This window comes from Drosophila tropicalis, unplaced genomic scaffold, assembly GCF_018151085.1.
Source record: "Drosophila tropicalis isolate 14030-0801.00 unplaced genomic scaffold, ASM1815108v1 contig_573, whole genome shotgun sequence".
NCBI lineage: Eukaryota > Metazoa > Arthropoda > Insecta > Diptera > Drosophilidae > Drosophila > Drosophila tropicalis.
Window position 1 is genome coordinate 706,745 of NW_027173049.1, and position 26,180 is coordinate 732,924.

Genomic DNA, 26,180 nt, shown 5'->3' on the forward strand with positions numbered 1-26,180 from the left:
TTACTCAAAACTTTTTAAGTATTGAAGTTTTTATAAAATCCTTATTTCCAGAATGGCATCCAGGATTAATACCATTTATAACAAATGTGTCATGTGGGTTATGGGCATTAAAAAATCCCTTCTCATATGTTGTACGCGCATCTCTAGTTCGATAAATATTCGATACCTATGTAAGTACATATATTTTGCGGTCGTTGGTTCACAGGTAGTTTTTAGTTTATTGCGGGACTCCCAAAAAAAAAAAAAAAAAACTACATAAGTTTGACCTGCGTTAAGGATTAAAACCAGTTAAATAAGGTAATAAAGGAGCAGATGTCTGTTAACAAATATCACAGAATACCTAAATATCATAAATGAGCCAACACATATATATGTATGTATCCAAATGTACATAAAGAAGTTATCCACAGCATATGTATGTATGTTCATATGTTTGTCCATCTGTTTGTTTGTATACATACATATATTAGCTACTGACTCAGCAAATCAGACAGTTTGATCGGTCACTACTTCACACACATTTCTCACTCAAATTCCTCAACCTTGCAGCTGAAATGGATCAAGCTATAATCAATCTGATGTTGTGGAATACCGATGCTTCTCGAGAAGACTCTGCATCTGAAGCCAATTCGGTAAAGAACAATTTATTTAATGCTGCAGGGTAAAAATAATCAAATTAACAATACCCCTATATTCCAGATGATCGATGGATTTGAGTTAATGAACACCCAGTGCGAGGGAAATTGTTACCAAAAAGTCAAGTCCATTTTGCAGCAAGCAGCTGATACGATTAAACTGAAAGATCAGCAAATTGATAATCATATGAAGACAATATCAATGATGTCAATGAAAAGCCTGGAAATACATAAACACTATGTGGAGAATCAAATGCCTGAAAAGTCCAAGGAGGTCTCGGACCTTGTGTCGAAGTACCAGGATCAACTCAAGGAGTCGATCGCCCTTCTAAAAGAAACTAATGAAAGACAAAAAAACCTTGAAACTCAAAAGGAACAAGTGGAGAATCAATTGGCGGATCAAACTAAGGCCAGGGAGGATCAACTCAATGCCCGTTTAGAGTTGTCCAACGAACGACTAAGGATGCTGCAACTTGAAAAAGAGCAAGTGGAAAATCAGCTGACAGTAAAAGTTTACGAGAATGAAATTCTTATTCAAAATTACGAAAAGCAAATTAATAATTTGAAGGATCAAATAATGGCCCAAGCTCCAGCCCCTGAAGAACAGAACAAGGACAAGGATACCGAGCAATTAGTTTGGATCCCCGGATTTGGCCCCATGCCCGTAACGATTCAAAATAATTTAGAGGGTTATGATTGGATGGTAATTTGTCGCAATGAAGAAAATCGTGGCAAGTTTCATTTAAAAATTGATATTGAGTTGGAACGCTTATACCATTTGACCAAAGATTTCGAACAGGAATTGTACATTCAGTTTGATAAAAACAAATTTATCTATCACCACATTACTGAATTTGCCATGTACGGCAAATCAGATGGATATCAAGTGAAAACGTTAAAACTGGACCCACAAAAAATGACAAATTATTTACCTATCGATGGAAATATATATGATGTTATTGATGGCTGGTTTGGTTCTGACCCCTATACTGTAATGATGAGATACAACCCAAAAAGTTCTATTGAAAAATGTTCAAATTCAAAAACAGCTCCAAAAATGTATTTTATGAATCGTTAACACTTCGAATGTTCCCAAGTTCGTTAAATGCAATAATCAGTTATCCCAGTTTTTGCCTTATGTGTCATATCCATGGTAGTTAATATAGATTTATCTTACATAAATACAATATATATATAATATATACATATACAATACATAAATGCCTATAGCTATACATTTGTTGTGATTATTTTTTGGGGGAAGGAGAGACTGTCTAGCAAGCACAACATCTTGTGCCAATATATTAGAGAATAAATAACTATATGTAGATAGAAATTACTTTTGCGCATTTTGTTTTGCATTTTGATGAGCTATTTTTCCTTTTCTATTTTCGATTCGTTGTTGTTGTTATTGTTGTTACTTTTTTTGGCTCACATCCAACGTATGTGCGCCCACAGGTTTTTGGCCCTGTGTCTGGGAGACTAACTTAAGTTTACGTATTAGGCTTTGTTAGTGTCAGTATCCCGAAATCGATTTTACGCATTGATGGATATGCCAACACTCATAGCTATAACTTAAAGATATGTATACATACATATATACACTTCATAGGCCAACTTTAAGTGGTGCTGAGAGGACTCTCTTTTAAACAAGAAGTAGCTGGCCAAAAGAGGAAATGAAAACTACTTTAGTATGCAGCTTTTCAGAGGCAGACCGACTGGGAATGGGGTGGAAGGAGTTGAGTGTTGCAGTGTGTTGACATGGGCTTAAGCATAAGCCGCGTTGGCGCCATTAAGGGTACTCAACATTAATGTTTCATGAATTTAATGCTTACTTCATTAATGCCCTCGCAGCGAGTGCAGACTATCACCCTGACCTGACCTCCTCGCTCCTGGCATTGGTCACAGTTTGGCGCGGGTTTTCACGCTACAGCGGCCAATGACCATTTAAATTATAATTCTTTTTTCTGTGTTTTTTGTTTTTTTCTTCGAGCTGATGCCTTCTAAGTACACATGCAGACAAAGGCATTGCCAAAGACTTGGCATAGGCATAAATTCCAAATGATTTGCTCTGATTGTCGGCGCTGTAATTAAACTTTTATAACCTAATTAAGGCTAGCCAAATGAATGTCCCAGGCCTCCCTTTCCCAACTGACCCTGCTTCCACCCAGTAGCAATGTGTGTGTCTTGACCCTGTCAATAGACGCATAAACATTTTAATGACTTACCGAAATGACAATCAGCTAGGCTGCTGCTGTTGGCCATGATGACAGCTCATGGCCATAAATGTGCCAATAAATGACAGTTGCTTCTGTCCTGCATTAAAATATGACAAGAACAGATACTTTTCCTTCCGAAACAGGATACACATGAATGTATGTATGTATGTAGATGTGTGCGAGCTTTAGTCGGATGCCATTGGATGTTTGTCTTTGGGGTTTTTATTGCTTTTCCCAACATATGTATATATGACTAGCCAATTTTCACTTCACATTTCACACTGCTCACATTTGTGCCATTGTCTTATCAAATTACCTCATTAGACAAGGAAGGCAACTGAAATTGTATCCAAAACAAATATCAAATTGGCCAAAAGGTCGTTTCGACCCATTTAGAAGCCTTACAAATTGCATAAAATTGCATTAAAAAGTAATGCAAGAAGCGCAAACAAAAAACCCTAAAATAAAATTCACTAAAAGTCTCCTTCTTTCCTTTTCTTTTTCTCTTTCTCCTGCTAGAGTCTTAAGTATTATTTGTATTTAAACGTTAATGACAAGGGCGTAGAAATAGTGCCACTAATGGGGGGCGGGGGTTGTGACACATTCATCGAAGCAATTAACAGATCAATGATATTACAATTAAGAATATTAAGGCCACTTTATTTACGAATTACTAATCAGATTCTAATGGTTCAAAGAAAGCTTGAAGAAAGTTTTTTATGTCAGCCGAAATCAATAAAGTTGTTCTCAATAACAAGGTTTTTTGTGAGGTATAGGAATCACTAGTTGACTCAATTCACTCTTTAATAAAAAAGTCATTCTCATTAAGAAACGGAGAACTATCCTTGTTAGTCATTATTTTCTACGCCCATGACTGCCATGAAAATGTGGCCATTAGGAAGGATTCTCCTTCACATTGCTGCTACTGCTCGGTTCCATGATTAACGCAAAGTTGCCATATCTTCTATATGTAGATGTATACCTATTTGAATGTATTTCTTTACAACATAAAGCCTGAGCGCCTGAACCTCTTCAGTATTTTGTTATACTTCCGTTTGTTGTATGATTTACTTGACTATCTTGCTGTCTCTGTTGCTTTCTCTCTGTTTCACTTTGGCTGGTTCTGTTTCTGTTCAGTTTCTCTTTTCGCTTGGCTTTCCGTTGCCTTCTGAAAGGAACAGCCATCTTGTGGCCATTGCTTCTAGCCATTAAAATTGCACTTTTTTATGGCAAACGGATGAAATTTTTGCTTGTGGCCATGCAATTCTATGGCTAAATACATTTGGTCGGTTTGCTTGGTTTGCTTTTGATGCAATTTAAATGATTAAGTATTTTAAGTTCAGCAAAGTAAATGGAAGCAAAGCAAACTGCAAATGTAGTTTCAATGTTCTTTAATGTTGGCTTTAAGAAGTCATCAAAGTGAAGTTTTGTTAACCGATTCGGCAACTCGGGCGTTTTATTTTGGGATGTTTTCTTATTAGTTATTTAAGAACAAACTTGAAATCATTTCCATTTGCTTGTCTCAGCAGCATTTCATTATGTTTTCCGGAGCCCGCAGTTGCTCCGGACCATTCATTAATTGACTCAGTCATTAATTTATGAGATGCGCCCCGTGTCCACTTTATTGTTGTGTAGGCGAGTTTTTTGTTTGCAGTTACACCCAAGGTAAATACATCCAGCTAAAGTACAAACCAAGACAAGAGACTCCTCAGACGGTAAATGGGAAATGCGAAATCATGAAGTATAACCCCAAGGAACGAAACCAAAAAGGACACAACGAAACCCAAGCATCAGAGGAAAAAAGGCATCAGTGCCTGGGTGCAAATTACATGTATACATATAATCAAGTAAAGAAATACGAGAAAACATTAATAAACTGGATTCATTAACGTAAATCTAGGCGTAAACAGCAAATGACAGCAAAAAATAAATAAAGCACAAACAAACAATTTACGATGAAATCTCTATACCCTATAGATCTCTTAAATTTATAAATTTCTTTGAAGTTTATGTAAATTTTCATTTAATATTACTTGATAAAGTGATCAATTTTGTCAACTATTGTTATAAGAAAGTAATATTACATGAATCAGCTCCTTTCCGTTTCGGATATACCTTTGACTCTCATCGATAAGTTTAGTTTTACAAGGCATTTAGATTATGCATTCTTTTAGTCTATATTGGACTATAATGATTAATACATCCTTTTTTATCTAGTGAAAGCCAAGAACTTTCGGCAGTCGCTATTACAATTGTCGATTGGGATTTCAAATTTGATTCAAGTCAATTGAAGAAACTTTATTAGTTAGTGTCTAATTGAATTGGTTTTTACTGTCACTCACTGATTCACAATTCTAATTACTTTTAAACCATTAATAAAAGTATAGTTCGTTAAGTCAAGCTAAGGAAACCGAACTTCTATCACGAAGTAGAAGAAGTGCATACTTGGCGTATGCGTAATATTAGGAAGCAAACTGCCAAGAACTATTCCTCTTAAAGGTTTTGTAAATACTTTACTGAGGCAATCTCGGCTTGGCATATGCCGCATTATTCCTAATTGTTTAATATATATCCTCAAGTCGATGGGAATGGCGAATTTTTTCCCCGTTTTATATAATGAAAAGGATTTGCCATCGGATCTGTTGCAACTTTTCTAATCAAATGCCATATACAGAAAAAAGAAACGACAAAGAGCCACTTGAGTACCTTTGTTACCTGTGTAGTTTTCAGCGTTCAGTTTCGTTTTCTTTTGTTGAAAAGGTCAATGAACATAATACGAATTTAGACAAAAGAGAACATTATGGCTATAAAGAGGCCTGGGAGGAATGCTTTCAACAATGATGACACTGCTGGGGGATATGAGAGAAGGCCCAAAAAGACTTCCGTTTAGGATGATTAATTTCTCAATCCCCCAAAGATCAAGAGAATGCGAGCATAAATGCGATGACTCGTTTCGTACTCTCTAAATGTATGAAGATAAAGGAGAAATGGCAATTAAATGATAATTCAAAGCTTCAGCAATATTCAGAATGATTATAAATGTCACTTTAACTTGATGCCATATTTTATGGCAATTGTAAATAGAGCTTTTTGATAGATTCTAATTAAATGCCATGAGTAATTCGAGTGCAAATAAAGTCTAAATTAAATTAGGTTGAATTTGTCACTGTCGCGGTTACTGTTTATATTTGGTTTACTTTCCTATTCTTTGTACTCTGTTCATTTTTTTGTTCGTGTTCTTGTCTTTCGATAGTAATTCCCACCTCCATCAAGGTGGCATCAAGGTTGCCAATGAGACGAGAAGCACTTGAAACAAATTGCCACAAAATGCGGCAACGTCTTCTCGTCGCTGTCTCATCTACTCTGTTCATGCACCTTGGCAACCGCAGCCGAATGGCAGTAACCTCCTGTCGCATAAATCTTCATCAGTCAAAGTAAGTAAGCAGCATCGGTGCCACGCCTTCAGCCCCCATCCAAAAGCGCCAACTGTCTCCAATTCCTGTAAACTCCTCAGCTCAGACAATTTGTTGTTGCCTTCTTTACTCTGTGCTACAATGTTAATTTTTATTTATTTTTATTTCCATTTTTTTGTATACATATATTGTTTTAATTAAAATTTATTTAAATGAAATTTTCCCTTTGTGTTTTTTTCGCATACTCTTGTCACCAAAAGGCATATTTGTTTGGGCAGCCCGTTTGCCAGTGATTTGGTAATAGTAACAACCAAAACCCATCGACCCCAAGCTCTCTCTTGTTCGACAAGGATTAAAGATGATTCCCTATTAATGCCGAATTTAATCAAATAATCCCTACCAGAGTAAACCATTTAATATTTTTTAAATCAATACATCGATAATTCTTTTGTTTTACGATTAAAATCATAAATTGAGTGTGGATGAGATGTGAAATGAGCTAAATGAGCCGAATCCATTAGTTAATCAAGAAAAGATGTTTTTAAATATTTTGTGCCAAGTTCTTGGAGCCAAGTATTTCGACAATTTAAGGAGAAAAAGTATGTTAAAAAATTTGTTTAGATTATTCAAAAGTGGATTGAATAATTAATCGGCTTCATTTGGATAAATTTTAAGAAAACATAAGATTTTCAATCGTAAATAAGGGGTTTAGTTTAAAATTAGACTAAGAGAACTAATGAGTTCCTGAAAAATCCACTCAAAGTACTTGATATTGAGAAATTAAATTTATAACTGATGAGAAATTTGTTCAAGTTACTTTGACGATTACTAATCAAGACTAAATTCATTCTTAATCGATCAGTTGTGTGTCATTTCCTGTTCTACTGACTCAAGAGTATACAATCTTCGGGACACTGGAATTAAGCCCGTTTTCCACTTGGTGTTATTTTTTGTATCTTGTCGTGTCTTCTGTTTTTCGAGGCAAATCGTTATGAAACGCCTCTCTGGCAAGGATAATTTATAATGAAAAGTTCACAGTCGCTGCTCGTCGTTGTCGTCGTCGTCGCATTTGCTAACGAAATGCAAACATGCATACTAATTACTTTTAAAACCGGCAGCTAAACCAAGTTAAGCACGAAAATAAATCCTTTTTTTCCCACAACCAAGAAGTGAGAGTGTGGGTGAATGCGAAAGAAAGAAAAATTATTTCAAGTGTGCAAGAATGTGTTGAATGGGGGGATGAGCAGCGGAAACAGTTCAGTACAGACATTTGCCTTTCTCTTCCGCTTTGGCATTATTTGTGTTTCCACATTGTAAATGCGGCCTAAAGCCGTCACTGAGAGGCTTTGCTTCCCAGGCTAACTTACTGATTATTTCTATTTGGTGTGGTTAGTCCTTGTCATTGAACAGGATGCTCTTCAGCATGTCTAATTTCAAAAAATTTCAAAATCGTTCTTATAAAAAAGAATCTCAACTGGAGAGAGCGGATAGACTATAAGGGCAGTTCAATGCATCTTCTGAATCTCGCCGAGAGATGGGTATTTCCATAGAATCTTAATCAGTGTAGGGAAAGCGGTTTCTTTGCTTTTACCCACCATGCAGTTAAGCCAATTTGTTTACTTAGTCGGGAAAAAACCTGTTGAAAGGCTGGCTAAAATGAGATAATTCTGCGAAATTTCTGAAAATTGAAATGTATTTGCAATCTGCTTGGGGCCATGTTATACACAATTTTCTCCCAGCCCACTTGCTGTTCCATTTTAAGGACCTAGCAACTCATACTTGGACTTTATCCTTTGACGTAAGATTTTCGCATATTTACTCCTTACTCTTGGTAAATATTTTATTTTCTTTCATTTCGTTTTAAAAAGCAACAATTTCTTTTCAGCCAAGTAACAAAACACAAAAAAAAAAATTCCAAAGTGCTAATGAAATTATATCTGTGTGCCTGCGTGTGTGTGTGTGTGTGGGTCTTTGGGTTATTTTTTATGATAATGTGTTTAATGAAATGCCATATGGATGTTTATTAGCATATAAAATATTTACTTTGTTTTAACGCCCACACACACACACACACACTCATACACACACTTCCGACGCCTCTTTTTAGGTATTGCCATAAAAGCTTCGTCCTTCCCCTTTTTTGTTTAAAGGACATTTGTACATATGTTACATAATTGTTTGTTTTTCTAAACAAAATAAAAAAGTTATTTGTACTTATGTATATGCATCTATAATTAAGCCAAACTTATGGCAACTGTGTCCAGGTTCGTCCTTAATTTGTTCCTTTGAGTTTTTCTATCTCATTGATTTGATCAATTTCTTTACTCGGTATTTGCCAAATTTACGCTTCGTTGGTTAACAGCAGCTGTGATTTTGTCTTACGTATTGGAGTGTGTGTGTGCTGAGTATCTGTGTGTTTATTTGTTTGCCTCCATCTGTGTGCTCATAAGCTATAAGTACACACACATGCCAGATAATTAGACTTGGCAAACACATTCATAGAAATAGGCATTTGGTGCTTCATTGCATTTCAATTGCTTGGGAAATGATTTAGAGTTGTTTAATGCCTACCAAAAGATCTGCTAATGGCTTGCAGAAATTCTGTCAAATTGAATTGCATTTAAGTCTGCAACTCATGGAAAAGGTATCTCGATATAACAATTTAAATGAGTTAAGAGTTATCGTTCAAAGATATCAATTCCTGTCTACACTTCATTGAGTTGGCTAAGCGAATAAAAAAGATATTTGGAAAGATATTAACTCCAGCTTAATTCAAACTAATTTAAAACCAAACGAGTAAAGTGTTTCCAACTCTTTGCATAGTTTCAGCCAAAGGCAATAGACAATATTTTAACATCAAAGTCACTTCAAAGGACATCAAAATGATTCACTAGGCTGAGTGATTATAGAAATGAGAAAATAGATATAAATTGAATTGATTTTTATTTTAAATTATTTCCCCTTAAGTTATAAGATTATTAATTAATTTAAAATAATGGCAAATACATATTATCTAAGTTGACTTGAAGGAGATTAAATTCACTAAAAGTCGCAAAAATTTCACTAATTTATTTTTTGATAAAAAGTCATTTCAAATCATTTCAAAAATAGGGTTAAGCGTCCTTTGGAAGAAGAGTGACTTGATTAGAAGTCACTCTTCTTTCTTATTAATTGAAAACCTAATTACCTCCCAAAATTTTTAAGCAACTTAAATTTAACACACTGAAATCTGTCATTAATATCCAGGGAAACTTGAGCAAATTCAGTCCGAGTTTTTGCGTAAGATCAGAGTTAGAGTGCTCATGGGTTTGTTAGAGTGAGCGAGATAGCATGATAAAAAAAAAACTTATCAGTTTAAGTGCCATCTCGAAAATTTCATGCTTAAGCTTTGAGAATGGAGATTAAGTTTTTCAATTGGGTGGATGGGTCAACTTTATTGAGATATATGTAACTCACAGTCAGTAGAAAGTAAGAAATTTCTCATAATATACATACATACCGAATTGTAGTAAAATCTTACAAAATACAAAATTACTTCGATAACTTCTTCAACAGAAATTTATGAAGGGAATAAACGATTTTACAAGAGCACCCTCTAGCACCCTCTAGAAGGATAAGCAAAAAAGGATAAACCAAATAACTAAATGAAGTTTTTTTAATAAATATATTTTATCTATCGAAGGAAATTTCTCCTGCTCGGTCCCCGGTCGTTGAAGTTGTTCGGAGCCAATCTTCGCAGCTTACTATCGAAATTCTATCCTAAGACTAGACCGTTTAAATTGCTCTGTTTCGCGGTAGGGATTACTAATAACTAACTGACCAAGGATCGTGTATACACTACGTCCCAAATTTTCGGAGACGCGATCTACCCGCGAATTTCCTCCCACTCAATTATTTTTCAGGCAGTTAAGTTTTGTTCTTAAAGTTTTTGTTGTTGTACGTGCTCTATATATTAAACAGATTCTCAACTGATATCCTTTGGCACTCATTTCCACTTCATTATGGTAAAACGAGACAATGTAAAATAAGAAATATGAAATCTCTTCCTTTTTTTTGAGAATGTACAAAATGTTTTTAATTTTTATCACTTTCTGCTTCTCTTTTGTTCAAATTGAGCTGTGTGAAGATAGAAGAAATTATGTACATATGTCTCCCACTCTCTCTTTCTCTCTCTCTCTCTCTCACGATGTGTGTGTAGGCAGTGTTAAGGCAAACAAAATGGCATAACAAAAGCAACAGTATAATTTTTGCCAGAGGCATCAGAAATTTAGGAAAGTGATACATCAGCTGGAGAAGAGGAAGAAGCAGCTAAGTATGCATAGAGGCGATGCGAAAGGAGTGACAGCGGGCGGCAGGAGGTGGGCAACGGGCGGAGTGGGGCTGGATATGTCCCAAAAACGGGTTAATGAAAATGAATGCGGCACTCTAGAGCGAGCGAGAGTTCTGTCATGAGCAATCTACTTTATGCACATGTGTTTGTCTCTCTTTCTGCTCACCCACTATATCCCGCCACCTATTCGTTTGTGTGTGTGTGTGTGTGTGTGCACTTTGTTCCATGGTCTTTTGTGTTTTACAGGATGCTCCGTTACGTTGAACCGCCTCTCTCGCTCTCTCTCTCTATCCATGATATATATCTCAGGGGGGATTTCAACATAATGAATGAATATGAATTTACTGTGACATTTTAACTGTGGCGATATTTTTCGTGTTACATGCTTTTAGGCATGGCTTTTTGTTTGTCGTTTGTTTCGTTCGTCAAGTGAGTAGACATAATGTGACCAGGCTCACACACACACACACACCCAAAAGCACAAAGACAAAAGCAGGAGGGAGTCAGTTAGACAGAGACAGATACAGAGGCACAGAGTCATATCAATCATTGTGGATTATAAAATGTGCAACTGACTCTCACACTTCATCTCTCCCTGACTCCCTGTCTGCCTCTCGGCATGTGTCTGTCTCTCTAGATGCAAATGGACAATTCTGAAATGAGCCCAGGCCAAAGAGACAAGCTAGATCTCTTCCCCCTGGGCGAAACAGTTGGCAAATGTATCATTAATATATAATATGCTCCCAAAAAAAAAAAAAGAAGATATATAAAAGAAAAGTATGCAAAAACTTTTTTCGCACTCTCTGTTTGGTTGTGTTGTTGGCGACGGCAAGAGGGGACGGGGGGCGGGTCGAGGGGGCCATATAAAGCTGATGCTGTCAACAAAACTCAACTCGAGTCGACTCCCTGGCCAGGCATTAAGCGAGTTGTGGCAGCTAAAAGCCAACGTGGGATTAGATTGCGTTTTCATATTGGATTTTTTTTTGTTTTTGCCTTTTTCACTTGAAATAGAAATTAAATTAAGTCTGGCATGTGTGTCTGCTCCTGTCCCTCTCTCGATTTGAGTGTGCGTATGTGAATTATTTAAAAGCAAGAGAGATATGTACATTAAATTTCATCTGTCAACATTTCCAGGCCGACATTAAAAGTACTTGCCAAAAGAGAAAAAAAAGGAAAGGTCCCAACTGCAACATAAAACTAACAGGCATTGAGGCAGGTTAAGCCAACTGCAAATTGCCTTACTGCAGGCGGCATAAACAACTGAAACAACAGGAGCAACAGCAACCACAACTCAACAGCCGCAACAAGGGCAGCTTATTAACTATAGCCAACTTTTTCTTACAACATGCATCATGCAACAACAACAAATATGCCTTCCCAGGCTGCAGCTGTTGCCGTAGTTGCTGTAGTTACCTCTGCAACAAACTTGCGGCTGGAAAACTGAAATAATTAAAAATAATTACGACCACAACACCAATTGCAATAACTGCAGCAGCAGCAGCAGCAACAGCTCAGCTCAACTCAGTTCAGCTCATTTCAGTCCAAAACCACATGAGCTGGAGTCAACCAAACGCACACACGAATGCCAAGGATGTACAGGATGTACTAGGATGCAGTCATCTCAGCCGGAAGACTCAGTTGAAACTGAAGCTACCAACCAAAGTTGTCATTGTCAAATAAGAGAAAATGAGTTGAGGCCGAGCTAGGCCATTGTCTGGCTCTCCTTAAATTTGTATACACAATCTTTAAGTTTACAGCCAACAATTTAAAAGATAATATAGTATATTCATGAATGAAACAAATATGATTGTTTTTGCAAAAGCCGTCAATATACTTACAAGAGAACTGCATGAATGAGAATGAAAGAATGAATGAATTTGAGACATTTACATTTAACATTAAGACTGAAATGAATAACTCTTTTAAGGAATTCAAATATTACAAATGTTGTCGAATTCATTCAGTCTTTCAATCAAATGAGTCAAGTGAGTACACATACGAATAATCCACCCTTCAACTATGACTCATCCGGTTGCAAATACTCGAACTCAAGTCCTGTTCTTGCTTGTAAACTGCTAATGAATATATTAAAAAGTAACAAACTATGAATCCTTAATATACTCAAGTCTGATCTCTTTGTGTTTATTTCTTGTATCAGTATTTTTCAGACTGACTGGGTCATTCATTTTTATTCATACCTACTCAAAAAGTACTCCGATAACTGAAATTTTGGTTTTCAAAACAGATAAGCCAAAGTTTTGTGTTGCTGGAGCAGCTCTTAAATATATAAACAGATGCACAGCAAGAAAAGTTTAGTGTCTAAGGAAAACAGCGTTCTGTCCCACTGTGCTGGATGTGAACCGAAAGCCTTTTCTTGTTTGGAAACCGTTTTGAATCGGATATTAAAAAATGAAAAACTTGGCAGGTCATTTGGAAACCGACGAGAAAGAAGATATTCCTATTCTAGAAAATTTATTCGAAAGCGATGCTAAAATATTTAAAATTTTGATTTATAATTTTGTTTGTAGTTGTAGGTCGGCCTCTGGAAATTTATTATTGAGTTCATATTTCAATTTTTTTAAGGTAATGAAACTTTCGATCTACTTCAGTGTCTTTTTGGTAAAGATTATTTTAAAACCCGACATTACACTTGCTCTATAATACAATCATATGGAAATTCTTAGTCTTTTGAACTTAGTTGAATCGGTTCGTGTTCAAATGACCACCGAACATCGTGGAATAGGGAAAAGTGAAACAAAAAACAGATTGTGAAAACCAAATTACGCAAAAGTTATTACCCATAAGTCAAAGCTGCTTAAACTTGTTCCATCTAATAAGCACAAACAAATTATAAAAATGTAGCCACATTTACCCACATTATGATTAGACACTTGAATCAGGAGAAGTGGAAAGCGAGGAAAAGTTGTGAATGTTGGAAAAGTTTTGTATCAAATATTTACGTTTCTTTCGTGGACACACACTTTTATCTAATAGTCTTCATATTGCAAAATGAAGATTAAATTAGAAACTATGCTAAAATGGAATTTTTAATGACATAAAAGATAGTCAAATGGAAATTATAATTATAGAAACCAGTTTCGGCCAAATTGTGTTTGACGCATTTCTAACTAATTTTATTTCTCGTCCGCCCGTACAAACTCTCACACGCCACAAGGATGACCATTTGGAGCAGCAACAAAGGATGTCTCAAATTATTTTAGATTGTCGCCCGAAAGTTTTTTGGGGTCAGGCCATGGACATGAACAATTTCTACTATATGTACACGCATATATATCATAGCCATAGTCTTTCGGGTTGCTCGCATGGCTTTTGGCTAAGCTTTGCTTATGGCCCGGCCAGTAGCAAATTATCAAATCTAGCCTACGCCCACACAAACAAACACACACACACACAGACACTGAGAATTTTGGGTTGGGGGTCATCTAATATCCACACGTAGATCCTGCACACACAATAAACATTCCCCTTGTCCTTTTCCAGAGTCTGAGAAATTTAACATATGTGCCCCAATTTGTAAGTGTTTTGTGCGAATTGGAGAATTGTGCAATTTTTCAGCAAGCAAACGAAAAAAAGAAATGGGAAAAAGAGCCAACTCGAAACTAGGCCCAAAACCTACCCAAGGGATAATCACATATACATATGTATATGCACATTCATATGTACATATGTATTGAGGAGCAGACCTTATCTCTGTATATTTCCAATTTAAATGACAAACTTTTATTTAATGTTGTAATTTATTTTCTAGTCCTGGCCCCAAAGAAGTAATTTCATTCCACGAAATTTAAGGCTGCAAATTGAAAATTGAATGGAAATGTTGTGTTAGTGTTTTTTTTTATCATTGTTGTCTTTGTTGTTATTGTTTTCCCTGCTGTTAGCAGTGTAAACAGGGCCAGCAAAAATTAGCCCTTGGCTAAATGTCCCGCCTTCAATTTTTAGTCATTAGTTCTTATCAAAAGCCATTGCATACACTGGGAGAAAAATACATAGCAAACATGTGAATTCAAAAATCGAATCGAATCGAAAATATTCCTTATATTTATTCTTAAGGAAATACACAAAAAATCGTCCTAAGGTAACGTAAAAATAACTTTTGCCAATAATAAAAATGATTAATGACTAATAGACAGAATGGAAAATTAAATACAATAATCAATTGCATAAACTAATTAATGATAAAATTTAGTAAGTTTTAACCAAATAAAGTTATCCTACTAAATTCACTTGAAGTTGTCTCACTTCTGACTTACTTGATATCAAGATTTCAGGTATGTAATAAAAACAAATTAACGCCAATTAAACACACACCTGTTTTTGTCGAGTGTAAATTCGCCTCTATTATATGCCAATCAAGTTTGAAATGGCTCTACATAATATTTATTCGCATAATTTGCAGCTGTTGCCAACTAACTAAGACGCAGTCGGAGCCGCGACGCCTAAGGACGATTCAGCCACAGTCTTGACCGATATTTGTCTAGAATTTGTTAGATGTAACAGATTTTAGGCTTTCGGCCAAATTTTAATTACTCACCATAAAGACAAGCTGCTTTAAGTCAATATCAAACTGGTCGATTGAACTATGTGCTCGGCCTGTTTCATGGTAGAATTCTTGTCTCTAGCTCGAAATTTGGTTGTGCAGAGATAACAAAGCCGCAAAAATACAAACAGCCACGTGTAGCCAAGCTTAATATTCATGGCTGGGGGAAAAAAACTCGTCCAAAACAAACATTTGCCTATCCCCAAATCCTGGCCCAGACCCCGGCCGAGCCTCAGACCCAACCACACAACAAAATCAAATTGTCTCGCCCATGAAATCGAGGCGCTAAAGTGCGCAAAATGTCTCGCCCAACGGCAGCTATGCCATTTTGATCAGCCATTGAGGCGGCTTAATTACTTCAACGGGAACCCAAAATGGCCAAAATGCACAGCCAACAACAAACATAAAAACAAATTTGTGAGCGGCCATAAAAAAAAAGTTCAATACGAGTAGATGATGACGCGACGCCGTCGGCGGCATTTTGCCATGAATGTCAATGGGCTGTGGGCGTTGACGATGAGGAGAAGATGGCAGGTAGGGACATTCTCCATTCTAACCAGTGAGGCTAGATGGGGAGATCACGGTTGGTGACTAGGCATTATAACCTATGTATGTTTGCATAAAAATGGACCAAAGTGATGTCAAAGTATCGATTTACAGATACCCTACACACCGAGCAGAGCTGATAAAAATTCCTCCTAAGCCCAAAGTATGCAAAAACTGTTATTGATTGTAGCAGCCAGTAAAAGCTATCCAGACACCCATTGAACCATCCCTTATAGATCCTCTAAATTGTTAAGGTGAAGAGTAGACACAGACGAGGACACAAAGACTTTATCTATCAATGCCCTTACTTTCTGGTGGAACTCTCAACAAGTCTGTTGATGTTCATCAGAGATAAAAAGATCTTTTCAACAATTCAAACGAAAAACAGGTTGGAAACGTAAGAAATGTTTGCCTCACTTAAGGCTTTACTGGTTTCATTTCCAGGTGAAACATTTTGTAGTTTCCAAATTACAATACAAATGGTCGCTGAAAGGTAACAACTTAAAATGGCATTCTAAATGAAGTATTCTTTACATTTTTCCATTACAACCTAATACATTAGTTAAAATTAGCAGTTTCAAATCTTAATCCTATATAAAACGATGTGAGCACAATATTATAACTAGCAATTTGACAGTCATCATAATCTCCCACTCTGGTGATAGCCCCAAACGCCTTTTTAGGCAAATTCTCTAGGACTGAAAATAAAGACATCCCATTCTTAAGGCGCATCTTGGGTGACATTCCTAACGTTTACCTTCAGTTGAGAAGTCCTGTTTGCAAATACCGTGTACTAAATTAAGTTTTCATAATCTTGACTGAGCTAAATATCATTCCATCACCCTTTCACAATTGAAAAAAAAAACACGCTTAGGAGAAAATGTGATCCTATCTAGTAAGTTAAATTCCTAAAGGATTCGGTTCCAATGCACATATCCTGTTCAGATAGTAGCCAAACGAAATCTCGCCTTTGTCAGCATGATGATGTGAATTCTGTTTCATGACAAATTAATTGTCTTACTTTATTTAAACAAATATACTCACTTACCACATGGGAAACAGGGTATTGAAATATTTATGAAATGTCAACTGGGGCTGGAGTGTTGCCATAGAGAGTGAAAAGTTTTGTTGTTTTAAGTTCAAAAGTTAAGGAAATTATAAATTCAGAGATACTTTGCCTTTGGTTTAAAGGTAAAACTGGAAATTAAGAAAATTGAAAGGAAATTGGAAACGGCGAATTTCTGTAACCTGGCCCTACATATTACGCATTTCTTTGGCATTTTTCGTGTGGAAATGAAATGCCAAAGTTTAATTGCTTTCTGCTGTTTTTGTCGGCCAAAAACCGAATTGCATTGCGCTGCCTGTGGTTGTTCTTGTTGCCGTTTGTTGATGTTGTTGGCCACATGCCAAGCAGCCGTTGTTGGTCTTTTTTCCTTTTGGTTTTTGGTTTTTATTTTAACTACAGGAAAGGACACTACGAAAATGAAGGCAAATGTTGGTAGGACTCAGTTCAGTGAACCAGATGGGGAATGTGGATCAGATCGTGGTGTCTGTGTGATTGTGTATGTTTTTTATGTCGTTGTTAAGTTTTAACAAAACAAATGCTTACAATTGTCCAACACAGACCATAAAAATGTAGAACATGACAAGTTTCGCATGAATGTTAGTTAACTGTCAATGCGTGATAAACGACAAGGAAATTGTCATTTTAATTAAAATATAACAACTTTTCTCCATTTCGCCACCCAACCTCCCTTACACCCACTGACAAAAAAAGAACTGTGGCAACTTTTGCGCCCAACTAAGCGGCTTTCTGCACAATGCCAAAAGAAACGGGAAATGAAAAACACAAGCATAAGGAAAACGACACATCAACACAATTGTAAACTGGGTGTTTTGTTAGTCTGTGTCTGTGTCTCTGTCCACACAGACAGAGGCAGAAAGGCTCAGTTCTTATCACAAAAAAATATAGATGGAAAAAAAGGATGTGAGCTCAAATGTAGGAGAAATAAATAAATATGACACGCGCGAGCGCATGTGAAATGCGTCAGCATTGCCCCAGCATCGGCAGCCCCCCAGGCGCCAAAAATACTCCGTGTTGACAATGCCGGCAGGGCAGGAGGACAGTGACGACAGCGATGGGGCCAAAGGAAAAGAAATATCTACCAGGCAGACATGTACAATAAGTATATAAATAAAATATCAAATGCCTATGAAATAGATCAAGCATAAACTAGTTGATACCCCATACAAACAGAACTGTTCCTTTAAAACGATCCTATCGTCCTATCGAAATCACTAAACTTGTTTATCCAGTTGGAAATCAAGAGCAATTGGTGCATTTGGTATGTCAGTTGGATGAAACACTTTATGTAGCCTACTTTTCGGTGTTGCAATTTCATTTTCATCAACCAGTTAGTTTTTTATGAACAGGACTATTAAGCTGAAGGACCGCTTGTGTCCTTTTGCTCATTAACTTTACTATCGAATTCAGTAACTCCCAGTAAGTCTCCTTCTAAATCTGAGTGATGTTAAAGTAATTTTTACTATACATTTATCTATTATAGAGTTTATTTAAATGAGTCAACAATTTGATAGACTTAAGTAACTACTAGCACGTTTTATTAAAGCCTTGTTGAGCTACCTACACACACATGTACATATGTGACTCATAATGCTAGTGCTTTGTGAGGTGATTAAGCGACAATATCTCAACGGTGATTTAACTATTTATTCATTTTTAATGTCATGTAATTCTGTATTTCCCTAAAGAACGCGAGGAGCAACTGTTTAATTATGCAACTAATTAACACATTGTTAAAATGTCTATCCAAAGTGTGCCCGAGAATGTGTGACTCCATAAAACAGATTGAAAATGAAATTCTTCATTAAAACAGGAAATGATCAATTACCTGACACTCTAAATTGAGAGAGATTTCGATAGATTTCTTGGTGTGATTTCTTACATATTTGTTGAAATCTTTTAGGACTTCTTGCCCTTTGTTCAATAATCGTTTTAAAACCTTTTTTGCCGTTGCAGCATATATGCCCCTATTAAAAATGGGTATAACAAAAGCAACTGCGAAAGGATAAAACCAATGCTGCTTAGATTTTTGAAAAAAAAAAAACTGTCGTTCTCGGAGTATCCTTGTGGCCTTTGTTGCTGCTACTGATGTATCTGTCTGTGTGTATCTTAGAAGATGTTTGTGTATGTATGTACCATCTAGCTACTGGAATGACAAAGCAATAAAACTGCTTCAACAGCAAGAGGAACAACAGCGACAATTGTTGGTTGTTTCCTGCTAGTTGGTTGCCTTAAACATGCTTATTTCGGTATCTCTACCATCTTTCTCCTTTTAATCCCTATCTTCATGAGCACGCCTGTGTATGTGTGTGTGTGTGTGTGAGTGTGTTCTCTTTGTCGGTGTGTGAGGAATTTTTAATAAAACAACTCAGGCAAAGTGAAAGAAACAGCTCAAAGCTCTCATGTAGGTTACTGGCACGCCCCAAGGTATGCAACAAAAACAAAACTTCATCTTAGCAGTACGTGTGGATCCCTGTGTGAACGTGTGTGTGTGTATGTGTGTGTGTGTCAGTGTAAGTGGTGGTATTGGTGTGCCAGTCCCGTGTTAATAAAACGAAATGAGCTTTCCTTGCTACAAAATCATTGAAAGACCTACATGATTTTTAGAGCCGCGCAACTGGTTTATGTGGCTGCTGTAAATTTATTATCGCCCAGCCACGCCCCCTTTTTTGTCTTTCCTCTATCTGCTCAGTACTTTCGGGTTAAATTTTCACTTTAAAATTGAGCGATGAGTGTCAGCTGTTGGCCATATAAATGCGTATTTAAAGTGCTTTTTAGTAGCTTGTACTACACACAATTCAGAGCCATAAAAGCATGAAACAGCCAAGCAATTGTCGAAATCCTCTCCCTGCTCCTCACTCTCTCGAAAATGTGTCGCAAATTTATTGGTACATCTAATTTGTTGTGAAAACACAAGACCACGGACTCGCATAGAAACCCAGTCTTTCTCGCTAAACGTGCGTGAATTTAATTTTATTTATTTTTACGTTGAAAATTAGTTGAAATCAAATGCATAAATTTCTTGTTTTTCCTTTCTTTCTTCTTGTTTTTTTATATTTTCTTTCTCTTTTTTTTTTTTTGCGGTTGGCCAAACGAACGTGACCTAAATTGTTGAGCGTGTGTGTAAGCAGCTGAAATGCTTACCAAGTAACTCAAATACACAAACATCTATAAATATATAGTCCAACTGTATATCTAGACAGTCGGGCAATAATGTCTTCGAACTGCAGAAACGTTTAAGAAAACTAGACATTGGCTCTACAAATTCTTTTTTATAGTCTTTTAAAAACGCAATAAATTTCCCAGGTAGATTAAGATTGTTTCTCTTAAAAGTTATGAAAGTTCATTTATCGGATGGAGAATTTATCCAACAGTTAACATTTCTAGTCGGCTATAATTAAAATCAGTTAAGTAAAAGTTAACGTATTGAAAATGTTTTAAATGAAACAAGAAAAAACATGCCAAACATGCGTCCACACTCTGTGGGAACGCACTCAAGATTTTAAGAACGGCGCATATCAAGTCGCCAACGCTATGCATGATATAAACAAGCATTAATATAAACATTAGAGTAAGCATTTTTAAGAACAATTGTCGCCTCTTAGAGTCTAAGAATTCTTTGATGTACACAAGACATTTGTTAATAAAATCAGTTCATATTTTGAATTCAACGAGTGAAGATTGGGTTATTCTTCTCCTCCGAAATCCTCTTCACCATTGTAATTGGGCGTGTTCAAGGACAATTAATCAAACTTTTCACTGTGCGAATACTTAGTTGGTTGACTGTATGTATTTGTACGTACTTATAGACTTACATAAATGGTTGTAAATAGTTGCGGTTTTGGACTGGCAAAATAAAAACAATTTCACTTTTCTCAGTCACAAAGGACCCACACTCCCACACCACTTTCTCGTTCTCTCTCACACTATCAAACACACACACACACACACGCGTTCCTCCATTGCATAACGCTCCCATGGAAAAAAAAAAACAGAAAATCAAACGGATTCACTGCCAACAACAACAACGATGCCAAAGTGTCGGTTAAGTATACCAAAATTGCGACATACATAAGAAGAAAAAAACCCAAAGAAAAATGTTAACTGTCATATAAATGTCAAACCCATATGTGTGTTACGCAACCAGCGACAACATAAAAACCCCACACAAAATTATTATTATTTTTTAACAGAAAAACTTAAAAAAGGGACAAAACCACACCGACAGACCCATACATTCACAGTAGGGCATCTCGCAAGCATATACAAAGAAGCTCCCTTGCGCTTAATGCCTCTGGAATATCATGATCTAATAATCTTATTTCAAGCAATCGCATTCAAGTATTAACAAAATTATAGTATCTCGTGTGAAGAAAAAGGAAAAAAGCATGAGAAAGTGTTCCTGAAAAACTAAAGGAGAATCGCTTGCAATGTCTTCTATTATCTGTGAAGTCAATTATGTGAGAGTTATTGAAATATTTCAGCTGAATTTAAAATATTAACTTCATTTGACTTGAAAATAAGTCAGTTTCATTCGTTTAGATCAACCAATTTAAAATTAAAATTAAAAAAGTTTACTTTTATTATATTACTATAACCAATTTGTGCTAATGTGCTCGTCACTAAGTTGTCCAATTAAAATGAAGCAAGTAAGTCGACTCGTCGACTCGGGTATACCATACACCAGGTGAAACAAATTTTTTTAAATTTCGAAAACCAAATGTACATATGTCTATTAAATTGTTTTTACATGCTTCATACTATGTGCTACCTGGCTGACTCTACAAACACACGAGCACTCTAGCGCCGCCACTAGCCAACGGCCAATTCTGGCCTTGTGGACCGCTTAGTAAAATACGTTCATACGCATATTTTGCATGTTTCTAGTCCGATTTCAATAAAATTTGGTAGTTTTGTAGAAATAGATAAGATTAATTAGTCTGCCGAATTTGAATGCGATGGTCAAAAAACTACAGGAGGAAATCGGTTTTTTCTTAATTATGGAGGCGGAAGTGGGCGTGGCAAAATATGAAAATATATATACTCTGCGCGCATACTAAGCCAGTATACATACTAAATTTTTGACTTTAGCTTTGTTTGTTTTTGATAAAATCAGTTTTGTTTGATTTGCGGGGGCGGAAGTGGGCGTGGCAAAATTTTTAAATAACCAGCTTCTGCGCGTCTATTAAACTAATCTGCATACCAAATTTAATGTCGGTAGCTGTCATAGTTTTTAAGAAAATCAGTTTTATGTAAATTCCGGGGGCGGAAGGGGGCGTGGCAAAAAGTTTAAACAATTAGTTTCTGCGCGCCAACTAAACGAGTATATAAACCAAATTTGATGTCTCTAGCTGTTATACCTTTTAAGAAAAACAGTTTTATGTGATTCCTGGGGGCGTAAGGGGGCGTGGCCAAAATTCCAATTAACTCTATATATGTACATAATACACGAGTATACATACCAAATTTGGTTGCTCTAGCTCTTATAGTCTCCGAGATCTGCGTGTTCATACGGACGGACGGACGGACGGACGGACGGACGGACGGACAGACGGACATGGCTAGATCGACTCGGCTATTCATCCTGATCAAGAATATATATACTTTATAGGGTCGGAGAAGCTTCCTTCTGCCTGTTACATACATTTTGGCGACTTTAATATACCATTTCACCCTATGGGTGTATGGTATAAAAATTTCGATGACTGCCTTGCAATTAATTTAAAATTGATATACTTTCGAACTTTTTGATTGCCCAGAAGATACTTAATAATTGAAACATGGAAAAATTGTAATCGAAACAAGGTCAAGAAATCAGGAGTTGCCAAGAGTTGATTGGGCTATGATACATGAAACTAATCAAATTGTTAATGACTAACTAAAATTAATAACTAAAACAGATTAGAAAACATTTGCTTGGGCTTCAGGTTTGTGGTCAGCTTGAGTTTTACAAAGAAAAAAAGCAGCCCTCGTAGTGGTTTCAAGCTTCGGTGTCGATTCAGTGCCCAAACTCACTTCATTTAAAAGTAAGAGATGTGATACTAAAACCAATTTTGTATATCTTTAGCGGAATATAAAGTATTAATTTACTTTTTTTTCTTCATGTGTATTAAAAAAACGAAAATATTTAGCAACAGCAAGCTTAAACATCAATCAAAAAAAAAAGAACTTTGTTGTGCAATGCAATAGAGAATAACGCAGGACTTGAAGGAAATCAATATACAAATGCTGAAATTCATTGAACAAAAAGTTTTTTCCTTCAAATGCATTGTTTATCCTGTTTCAATATCTGCTTTTATAAGAAAAGGTGGGGGATATAGTAAGATAAAAAAGTAAAAGTGATAAGTTATCCATTTTCAGTAGACAAATTATAAGTCTATGAGTATTGTCTGGACGTTGACGCGTACAATGCGAAGTACGTTCAAGTGGCCCATACGACACCAGGACATAGCCTGTTTCGCGCGAGCCCAAGCAGAGCGCTGTCCACCTCCCGCCCGACCGACCGTGGGGCGCAGACGCATATCGGACGGCACGATCGCGTGGACAAATACAAATAAAACGGACAAACTATTAAAAATATGATTAACTACAGCTAATTACGAGCTAAATGTGCTAAAATAGAAGTTTTCACAAGGGAAAGAGAGGCTTCTGATCTAATTACGGGATACAGAAGATTGTAATCAGAACATAGGACTCGAAAAGGTTCATGCAAAGAATAGTTAGAGCTACAGTGTTTTAAGGATAGAGGAATAAAATTTCTAGTAGGTCTACGGGGTACAGATAGGTTTAACTGGTTCAATAGCTCAGGAGAGTCTATTTCACCTATTAAAAGTTTATGAATAAAGATAGCACCAAGCATTACTCTACGATTAATTAAAGAAGGAAGATTGATTAAAAGAAGCCTACTGGAGTATGATGGCAAATTGACATTGCGATCCCAATTTAGACCGCGAAGAGCAAAAAGCAGAAATTGCTTTTGAACAGATTCAATTTTACTTTGGTGCATCTCATATTGAGGTGACCATATGCAAGATCCGTACTCTAAGATAGGACGGATTAAAGAAGTATACAGAATTTTGGTTGTGTACGGATCGTCAAACTCTTTTGACCATCGTTTCACAAACCCAAGAACATTCATAGCTTTACTAACTGTAGCAGAAATATGAGGATTAAAAGTTAATTTATGGTCCATAAGAACACCTAAATCATTGATAATATCTAACCGCTCTAAGGCAGTGTCGTTAAGATAATAAGTTGCTAAGTATGGAGTGCATCTATAAAAAGACATAACTTTACATTTAGAGCCGTTAAGGTTTAATAGGTATATAGACAAATAATGTCAACCAGCTTTAAGAACTAATTGAAATTTGTTTTTAAATTGTTCTCAACAAACTAAATATGGAAAGGACTGCTTCTTTTTATATGCGTTGCAACTAATTTTAAAGCTCATTAAGTTTGTCTCGTCGACTATTTCTCCGAAGGATATTTTTATAAATCTTAATGGGTATTTCAACGAGCACGTCTTCTAAATAGGATTTCTCTCTGCCTCGCTCTCTCTCTCTCTCTCTCTCTCTCTGTCTTGTTTTTTATTTTACTGTTATAATCAAAGAAAACTTTGAAAATTCCACCCTTGAGCAGGTCCCAAATGGAATTTAGTCTCCTGCCTATTGATAAGCAACAATAACAACAACAACAACAACACGGACTTGGTTGTTATGCATCCAAGTTTTGGTGTGAACAACCTTGGCCCGACGGACAGACGTATGAGGGGATGGGTGGGTGGATGGATGGATGTCGTCGCTCCCACTTCTACTTAAAGATTGTTTGTTATGGGCTTTACATACTTCACGGGGGCGCTGGCAGCTCATCAATTTGACTCGTGTGCGTGATGCATGTCGATGTCTAAACGAATTCACAGGATTCATTCATCAGAGTGACGCGACTATCGCGCCGCCGGCAAAATGAATACCAAAATATTTCTGAAGGCCTTCCAGCACACTTATACATATACATACATATGTATGAACATATATTCACGCAAACACATAGATGTATGTATGTATTCACATGTATTTATGTTGGGGGACTGCCCCATCATTTTTGCTTGCTGGATTTATTATGCGAATTCCTTTGGCATTAAGTGGACTCAACTGAAAATCACGTCAATTATTACTATTTTTTTTGTTTTGTTTTTTGCTTTCGTTATTTTAGCGAATAAAAATATTTAAGCGCTCCCATAAATATGCAAAAGAAAGCAACAAGAAGAGGTGGTCGTTGGCCACTAGTCGACGGGTGGGTCCTTTTCGGTGGTGTAAGGACGAACAAAAAAAGTAACTATAACGCCAAACCATTTGTTTGGCTTAAATGGCAAACAGCTGTGCAAATAACTGCAATTTACATTTACCACCGTCCACCATAAACTGAATAAATATTACGGAAACCGCAAGCGCAGAATTTATTTATTAATTTCTGGTCATGCGGCAACAACATTACAATAAGAACAAAAGCAAAATATGAAACAGCGCACAAGAAGTTAAATGAATTCATTATGGTAAATAATACATTTGTATGTCGTATTTATTATTTTTTCAATTATCTATAGAAAATATGCGAAAATCGAAAATGCAACCAAATCCATCCAAGTCTAAGCTCTGAATCATTGTGTTTTTTTTTTTTTTTGTCTTTTTGGCCAACTCTCTTGGCTAAAAGTGTACCAAAGTTTGCCATGTGCCTTTCATTTTCCATTTGTATTAAAACCGAAATAGAAAAAAAAAAAGGGAAACTGCCAACTAGAAAACGAATGTCCCGTTATGTCCGTGTGGTTGACACTTTGTGCGTAGTTTGCACAACGCGTGCAACATTTTAGTCGCATCCTCTCCTTTCATATGGCCACATAGACGAACGAAACCAAGTGGGCCTGCGGTTGAGTGCCAGCTGCCATTATGACTTATTTAGCAGCATGTCAATGTCCAAATTGGTTTCAGTTTTCCGTGTTTTCCCCTTGGCTTCCAGGCTTTACTGTTATCTCTGTACATTTCACAGAATTCAATTGAATACGATCTCAAACACTTTGTTCCATAGAACCTCAACATTGTACGCAGAATCTGCTTTTTCTATCTTTCTTTCAATATCAAAAGTAGGTATACATTTTGAAGTTCCATTACTGTTCATTTAAAGTTATTTTATATGGCACACTGGGCGTATACGTTATTACGGCAAGGGAACTCCCTAATATGCTTTCCATCCTCTTTCATCTAAGACTCTTTCCTGGACTTCACTAACTCTAACCAGAAACTCAATAACCTGAGACTCTAATTAATCAATACAAATTTAAGGAACTTAAAGTAGAGAGACAATGCAGAAACCTTAAAGTTCTTTTTTAACTATGAAGGCTT

The 26,180-nt window shown here is 36.4% G+C and overlaps 2 protein-coding genes across 2 annotated transcripts in view; one reads left to right on the plus strand and one right to left on the minus strand.

The window, feature by feature from the left end:
• The window catches only part of dpr1 (defective proboscis extension response 1), a 69,741-nt gene that overhangs the window by 39,370 nt on the left and 4,191 nt on the right, over nucleotides 1-26,180 (minus strand). The gene's annotated exons all lie outside the window — the stretch shown is intronic.
• On the plus strand, nucleotides 245-1,756 carry LOC137575581 (CAP-Gly domain-containing linker protein 1-like). Its single transcript, XM_068288177.1, has 3 exons — nucleotides 245-297; nucleotides 550-632; nucleotides 700-1,756. Exons 2-3 carry the CDS (start codon nucleotides 555-557, stop codon nucleotides 1,711-1,713), a joined length of 1,092 nt encoding a protein of 363 aa, XP_068144278.1. The 5' UTR covers nucleotides 245-297; nucleotides 550-554; the 3' UTR covers nucleotides 1,714-1,756.